The sequence below is a fragment of the Nannobrachium achirus genome (genome assembly GCF_963921795.1).
Source record: "Nannobrachium achirus genome assembly, chromosome: 3".
NCBI classification, from domain to species: Eukaryota; Metazoa; Chordata; class Actinopteri; order Myctophiformes; family Myctophidae; genus Nannobrachium; species Nannobrachium achirus.
The window spans coordinates 57776333-57784802 of record NC_137812.1 but is presented as its reverse complement, the minus strand read 5'-3'; the positions used below and the strand labels follow the sequence as shown (position 1 = coordinate 57784802).

At 40.4% G+C, this 8470-nt stretch overlaps 1 protein-coding gene across 1 annotated transcript; it reads right to left on the bottom strand.

The window, feature by feature from the left end:
• Positions 1 to 673: 673 nt before the first annotated feature.
• On the bottom strand, positions 674 to 7746 carry scrn2 (secernin 2). Its single transcript, XM_080722845.1, has 9 exons — positions 7678 to 7746; positions 6023 to 6185; positions 4773 to 4954; positions 3928 to 4127; positions 3032 to 3247; positions 2624 to 2789; positions 1980 to 2160; positions 1269 to 1425; positions 674 to 1133 (listed from the first exon to the last, which is right to left on the bottom strand). Exons 2-8 carry the CDS (start codon positions 6182 to 6184, stop codon positions 1273 to 1275), a joined length of 1260 nt encoding a protein of 419 aa, XP_080578971.1. The 5' UTR covers position 6185; positions 7678 to 7746; the 3' UTR covers positions 674 to 1133; positions 1269 to 1272.
• Between the last annotated feature and the right edge of the window lie 724 nt (positions 7747 to 8470).

Below are 8470 nucleotides of genomic sequence, written 5' to 3'. Positions count from 1 at the left end.
GACTGTGCTTTTACTATTCAATTGTTGTTTTTAAAAATCATAATATAATTAATCTCTGTGTCCAAACAATAAAACTTTGGCACTTTGGCTACGGTGTGTGCGGCTACTTTTCTGTCTTTTTAAGACACTCTCTGAGATCCTTTAAAAATCATGTAACAAGTAACAAAAGGCCTACTAGTACATACACACTATTTTCTGTGAAGGTTTTCCCACAAAATTGATGCAGGGGTTTAAGCAGCAAAATATTATAAAGCTTTCAAATTGTCAATATTATATGCTGTCAATATTGTATGCATTTTGCCAGTAACCTACATACATGACATAACATTACTTTAAGTTTGAGTTACACATACATTACATAATCATAATACACTCATTCTGGCTAGCCATCGTCACCACCCACTTATCCCTTTTCTTTTTTAGTCCCATCATTGACTCTTGTCTTGAGAGATTGTAATACACTTGACACAAACTGTTTGACTGTATTTTCTAATCGAGTTGGGGGGGGGGGGGGGTATAGTGGCATACACCACCTCCGTTCTAAAATAACCACCATTTGAACTGGAGTATTAAATGCTTTCATCGTTGTGCAATTTAACTAAAATCTTTACATAATGTTGGGGGCGAAAAAACCACAATTCACAACTGAGTACAATCTTTATTCAATCTCTCCCCTAGGGGTGTCCATCAAATGACCCCATACACTGGCAACATAAATAGCATGTTAAACAAATACCATACTGTACCTACAATATTTGTGCAATGTCATGTTCAGCTCTACATTGTCATAATCAGCTCTATAGACGCCTGTGTAATCTACATTATTACATTCACTAATGAGGTGCAGTCATTGCTCCCTGATGATAAAATGCTCCAATCACATGGAGCGTTTAGACCAGTGGTTCTCAAAGTGCGGTCGCGGGACCCTCAGGGCTTTGACAGTTATGAGGGAAAAATGTGAAAAACAATGGTTTAGAGTAGACATTTAGTCTGTGTTAATGATGGAATGATGTCAGGGTTGTGTTTTGTGTGACTATGAGGGAGACAGAAGCTGAACAGGGAACAAGGAGCATTAACAGTCCCAGGGCCACCTCCTGCAGTCTGAGAGCACTAGGAATCTCCACTTGGGGGCACTGTAACAGAAGACAATTTAAATACAGCAGATGTTGAGAAATGACCAATGGTCTGGCATAATATTAACCACTGAACAAATTAATGAACAAGGAGGCATCAACATACAACACAAAGATAATGGCTGTAGACTTTACCTTCTCACTGGTAAAACTTTATCTCTGTGTCCACACAGTCGAAGAACAAGTCGCCCAGTTCATCACCTGATATCTCTCCGTTCAGCATGGCTGAAATCTCACTCAGACACTGAACCTCCAGCTCTCTTAGGATTTCATAGACCGCTAAACCCTCTTCCTGAAAGAAAGAGAGACCGAAAGTGAATGAGAGAGAGAAAAAGCAGAGAAACGAAGATCATGCCACACATTAAAATAGTGTCAATTTAACTCAGAAGAGCGTAAAATTATGCAACCAAATGGACCCTTAAAAGACAACTTCACCCGGCATTTTCAACCTATCTTCACATAACTGGTGCACACTAACGCTAATTATAATATGGCACAATTTTTGTCTACTCAGTCTGTGTCTCAAAGGAGGGCTGTGGATAGTTTAGAAAGCCATCTAGCTGTGACATCATCGATGACGATGGGGAATCCAAGCTAAAAGAAACGCTAGATTTTATATTCCTTTAAAGTTAGCATGATATAATAGAATAGGGCAGTGGTAGGCAGGTTTCTGAATGTCTACAGCCCTCCTATGAGACACAGACCAAGTAGATTGAACCATTTTATCATGAGCATTCATGAGGACCAATTATATGAAGACAGGTTGGAAATGGGTGAAGTCGTCCTTCAAGTTCGAATTGTACACTCTTCAGTGCCTTACTGTGCAAGTCTTTCAACAGTACTCACTGGGTTGGTCTTCATAGTGTTATGTGCCACCTGATGGGCCTTGTACAAGTCATGTCGGCGCTCCACCTTTCTCTGGAAGCGAGGCTGAATCCTGACTGGGTCGTCGGGTCCATACTGTGGGGAGACAACCCTCAAAACTGGGCTCATACACCCAGTGAAGACAAAAGGCTTGAATATAGACCTACAGAAACACAAGGGGACAGCAAGGTATAACATGAGGCACGAACACAGACATTAAAAAAAACTTGTATCTCCATAATCCACCTTTTTTGTTTTTTCTTAAATGAATACCCTATTTTATACTTTGTCGTATGACAGTGTCACGCAAGAAGAGTAGCAAAATTAGCATAATGCATCGTGAAGCGATACAAAGAAAGATTTGCTAATTAATTTGGCCAACATATGGATGTCAGGATGAAAGTGGTTTAGTCTGTCTGTGGTCTAATAAATATTTAACAAATGAAATATATTAACAAGAGCGTGTGAATAAGATTTGGGGAAAAGATGAAAAACTATATTTTTTACAGCATCTTTTCTAAAAGTCCTTTATATGAGGAGTGTGTAGTCCTTCTAGGCCAGGCTTAGATACAGCAGACTAAGAAAGTGGAATTGCATTATTATTTAGGTCTTGGCCAGTGACAAACCTAGAAGGGTTTGGGGTCGCGGTGAGGAAGTGGATGCATGGCAGGCTGGGGTCCCTGGGCAGGATGGATACCATGCTGCCAGTGGTGCAGAAACCTTCCGAATCCATGCAAATGCCACTGGGCTTGTCCCTTAGAATGGACATCATTACTTCAGCTGTCACTGATCCTGTCCAAGGAGTGAAAATAGATAAGGCAGGGTAAGGCCTAACTTATACTTTGTTGTATCATTCGCAGAAAATAACAGATTTTCAATCTTTCACGCTGAATGTGTGTGAAAGACAGCTGGTATATACTGTACACTTTTTTTCAGAATGATATATTCACAGTTATTGGGCATAAGCATTTCCTGTTGCATACAGCCTGTGAGGTGTTGCTGTATTGAGTTCCTGTCCAGTGTCTTCCCCTCACCATCATGTTTTTTGAGAAGCTCTGTGCCTCCGCTGTACCGTTGCTTGGCCAGTTCCATTCTTGCGGGGGGGTTCTCTGGGCTGAATACCTGAGAAAAGTTGAACTCTCCCGCTCCGTCCCACCAGCCCTGTGCCTGGGCCACAGACCGCAGCTCTGGGTGCTCTGCTGTGATCTCAGTGCCGATGGTCAGTTGGTTGGAGATGTTTTTCACACCCTCTGAGAGAAACAAGTAGTTACATTCTATTATATGTGTCTCAATGAACACACAATCAACGATTCTATCCGAGACTCAATACTTCAAGTACTGGAATGGATATGGGGGCCTAAGCCTCAGTTCCTTAAACGTTATCTACAGTTCATATACTGTTTGGAAGAACTAATCTATCCAAAGCCACATGTCCAATTCAATTAATTGAAGCTGCTGTTAGCTGTTAAAGTAGTAGTTTTCTATTGTTTAGTCACGCCATGGAGACTAGAGTTCAATAATATTTTTAGTTTTTTTGTTGCATTCCTAAGACAAAAATGTGATAACAATAAATTTACCCCCATTCATTCCGGATGGGGACCCGTTTCGAAACGGGTCCCCATACGGAATCAATGGGTGTAAATTTACTCGAATCAAATTTTTGTCTTAGGAATGTGACAAAAAACAAAAAATATTATTGAACTCTACTCTCCATGGCATGAGTAATCAATAGAAAAAAAGTCATTTTGGGGGTGAACTACTCCTTTAATACCACTTTTAATACTGTAACATAGGCCTATACTGTTAGTATAACTGTTAGAATACGATTATTCATTAACAGAGAGGTAGACTTTCTTTGGTCTTTCATGCGGAAGACCCATCCTGAGTGGAACATTAAAGTTGTGGATTGCAGCTTCAGCACAAAATTCACCTGTGACTTTCTGTGCCACCCAGAGCCTGCCAGCCGTCTCCAGAACCCAGGCCTCATTGCGGTCCACCAGGAGATATGTGTTGTGGTAGCTGAATGGTGCAGGATCCTCTCTACAAGGTCCCCCTTGGCCATGCTGCTCCAGGAGGCCAGTGATCACTGTCACCGCCCCCCATGCACTGTCTCCACGTTCCAGTCCCAAGCTGCCAATCAAGAGCCATGCTGGTTTACATTGAACAGGAACGGGAAAAGCTGGTGCCAAAACGCTGTCATGTTTAGCACTGGTAAATGGTGCATTTATATAGCGCTTTTATCCAAGGTGCTTTACGTAGATTGTGCACTACATTCACCCATTCACACACACATTCATACACCGATGGCGGAGGAAACCATGCAAGGCACCAACCTGCTCACCGGGAGCAACTAGGGGTTCAGAGTCTTGCTCAAGGACTCTTCGACATTAACTCAGAGGGAGCCCGGATTCGAACTGGGAATCCTTCATGCTTCGACAGTTTCTCTACCCCTGAGCCGTGCACTGCACTTTCCTTGTATTGGGGTGTTTCATATGAGTGTTTTATATGAGGAAGGATTGTGACTTCATTTTCCCATGTTCCTTTAATCAAGAGGTTCTTTATAAAATGTTGCGTGCTTCATATGCACCTGATCTCTAGGAAATGTTGCTGAATGAAGTAATTTCATTGACTGAGAATTAGTATTATTATCTAAACAGAACCCTCTGCTGAAGGGTCGAGAGTTTCAGTAAAACATTGTGTTAGGGCACGGTCACACTACACTTTTATTCTACCTATGAGGACGGATTCCGATGTAAAAAATTGTTCAATACTTACCGGACTAGGTCCATGCCCAGCAGAGCTTCCCCAGGTGTGACAGGCTCACGAGTCCACACAGCCTCATTTCCAATGCAGACCCCATGGTCATTGGCACCCATCTCAGCACCCCATAACCAGGAAGGCCTACTGAGGACCACAGCATGGGTGTGCTCTACCTGAGGGATCTCGATGTATGTGCACTATAGAGGGAGAGTTAGAGAGAAAAAGAGAAAGATTTGTAGCCGCCAAAGGAACGGCGTCAAAAAGTACATGTATTTTATCATTTCAAGTGCTAAACAATATTTAATATCTAAATGTGGACATACCTAGTAGACTGTAATGTGTATTAGTTGACTTGATTGTACAAAGCACTTTTCAATTACTCATATTTGATTGCTGAAGTTAATTGACACAACAATCGGAGGTCCTGCATGGTTACCATAACATTGTTTTTCTAATGTATGGAATTTCTTCAAATTTTCTTTTATTTATTCATGAAATAACTTCAAAAACCATTCAATTTGTTTTTAATTCATAAAAAAGTGTACTTTTTCTGAAAGCCTTCTGGAATTATGATAATTATAATTGTGTGTAAAAAGAGAGCTAAATAAGATGTCTATTAAAACATAATCAAATCAGAGTGCCATCAGTGTACTACTGAACAGAAAATAAGCCAATATTGTTCTTAGTTGTATTCCTTCAATTGTGGACCAAAGGGATAAGTGCAAGAGAAGACAATTAGATGAATTACAATTTTCACTTTTACCTAGATATTAGATAGGTTCACAATTTATATAGAATCCATGAACAATGAAATCTTTTCAGGCCGCAACAACCACCCAAAGCACTCATATCTGAACTGGGGAACCCCCACCCTTTTATATTATAGTTTGTTGATTACTTTTGATGCAGTAATGGTCTAGCCTGATTTCAGACTCAGCGTCCACTCAGAGGGTGGGCGGGTCTATGGTCTAGAGAGCCAGGCAAGTAATGGTCTTATTTATTTTCTTTTTTACTGTAGGTATTAAACATTATTTTGTTAAAATTCCTTAAATTGTCACTTCACAGTCATCTGTTGCAATGATTGACAGCTACTAGACATATTTAGGGCAGTGGTTCTCAACCTGTGGCCTGGGGAATTTGGGGATGAGTTTGGGGATCAGTTAAACAGGGTGGGGGTCCCCAGTTAAAATATGATTATTTTGGGGGTCGCGGCCTGAAAAGGTTGAGAATCACTGCTTTAGGGTACAAGGCTGTAGGCTGCCTACCTCCAGCATGAAGCCTGTGGGGTGAGAGGCAGCAGGGAAGTACACCACCTCCTGAACCTCATCCCTGGGACGGTCCGAGTTCTTCCCAAAGATCACATGATCATCACGAGAGCCAGGGGGCAAGGACACAAAACAGTCACATGACAGGGGGGGCTCTGCCATCCTAGAGAATGGAACAGAATATATTCCAAATTTGATTCAAAACAATATAAGTCAGGTCAAGTAAATTTTATTTACTAGTAAGACACCTCAGGGCGACAAGCAAAGGGGCGAGGTCGCGCCATGTCTTGGCCGTCTGGCCAGTGATGTATATTGGACCAGTTCGACATATATGGATATGAAGTCCTGTTTATGGGCTTAAAGGAGTAGTTCACCCCCAACATGACTTATTTTCTATTGATTACTCATGACATGGAGACTTGAGTTCAATAATATTTTTTTGTATTTGTCTCATTCCTAAGACAAAAATGTGGATATAGTAAATTTAGCCCCATTGATTCCAGATGGGGACCCAAATGCATTTGGGTTCCCATCCGGAATCAATGGGGTAAATTTATTGAAATCAAATTATTGTCTCAGGAATGTGACAAACACCAAATAAATACTATTGAACTCGAGTCTCCATGGAAAAAAAGTCATTTTGGGGGTGAACTACTTACTCCTTTAATATTGATGACATCAGGGATCTCCATATACAGTATGGGCATAGAGTGGTTCCCATGACATCACAACATATATGCCCATACATGGAGATCCCTGTCTGAATCACTCACACCACTGTGATGTCACATAGCAGACCTTGTATATAACTGTACTTTCCTGTGCTTGTTTTTTGCAAACTGCCAATAAAGTAGCCTATTCAATCAATCAATCAATCAATCAATCAATCAATCAATCAATCAATCAACCAACCAATCAAAGGTACACAGGAGATTACTCTACTAATATTGTAGGTCGTTTAGGCTATCAGATTACATTGATAGCCTACTGTATGTGATCTTTATTTGGTTTATCGGCCAAATCAAGCAAGTATACAAAAATAAATAAAATAATACATTGACATGATGGCAATATTTATTTTTCTGTTATATTGTAAAATGTTTGTTTGAGTTTGCATCTAAAACTCTTTAATAACACCCAGCATGGCAGCATATTAGGTCTATAGGTTTGTTGGTTAGACACATCAGAATGAATCATCCATTCATTCTTCAAATCTTCACCCGTTTTGGGAGAAAGTCGGATTGAACCGGTGCACTGCCCATCCCTTTCACACAGGGATTAGGAGGCAGTCTTGTGCAGAGCACTTTATTGACTGTAATCTTCACAAATCCGACCCGACACGTCGTTGTCATATCAGTCTTGTCAACGCTACGATATTGTTTTCTGTTCATTGCGGAAGGAATGTAGTCAAATTGTGAGATAATTGCTGGCATTCTACGACGTGTTTCAATCTATGTTTATTATGAATTCAGGCCTACAGTCGGGAGCGATTTGTATAACCACGTCTGATCATTTCCTTTTTGGAGAACGAAAGAATTCGCACGCGTGTTATTGTCAATGCATGGGGCGTTTGGCTGTATAGAAGTTTGAGCCGCTACTGTGACGACTACAGCTGAACTAGGTTATAGACCTAATCCTGGTGGAGAAAATGTTACCTTTTAAATCGCAACAACAGCGGACCGGACAGCTAGCTGAGAGAAGGCAGGTTGAAGCGTTACTGTATCACGTGACCCACTCTGTCTGATCCACTGGTCTGTACTTAAAGGTCTCGTCCTGTCTGCCCATTGCAAATCACTGTCTGGAAATAGAACACATGGTTTAACAACCCAGTCTCAGAGAACCGACCTGTGTAGAGATGTACAGTAAATACACAGAACACAGGTTGTTTAGCCCAGTCCCAGAGAAGTGCAGTACCTGGTAAAGATGCAGTAACACAACTATAGAATATACATGGTTTAACCCTGGACACCTAAAGATGTACAATAAATAGAAAGTTATGGTTTAACCCAGATAACAGACCAGTGTAGCCTACTGTACAGATGTAGGCCTACCTGTGAAAGATGTAGAGTTGTAGACAGTAGGACCTACAGAATTGCTACACCACGCCATTACCAAACCCAAGTTTATAAATACTCATTGTAATGGGTATAATAAGTTATAATTTATACCCACAATAGGCTTATAAAACTAGTATACGTGGGTATAGGTGAGTATAAATTTGTACATTTACTAAATTTCTGTACTTGATTATTTATTATTTCCGTTTTTAGATAGGCCTACCATATTTTCAACTCCACGAACATCTCAGAGGCAAATATTGCAGGCTACTTTTTAATCTCCAAACTTTATTTACAAGTTACTTTGTAGATTTAAATTATTATTATAAACATACATTGACTATTTGACTTGGGTGTTTAAACATAAAATGTTAGTATACGTCATTATTTA

What these genes read in the sequence shown, in the direction of transcription:
- scrn2 (XM_080722845.1), bottom strand. Translation starts at nt 6,184, where the DNA reads ATGGCAGAGCCCCCCCTGTCATGTGACTGTTTTGTGTCCTTGCCCCCT. An exon ending in CTGGGCATGGACCTAGTCCG is followed by an intron (nt 4,128 to 4,772) that starts GTAAGTATTGAA and finishes CTTGATTGGCAG; the next exon opens with CTTGGGACTGGAACGTGGAG. An exon ending in GGTGGCACAGAAAGTCACAG is followed by an intron (nt 3,248 to 3,927) that starts GTGAATTTTGTG and finishes TGTTTCTCTCAG; the next exon opens with AGGGTGTGAAAAACATCTCC.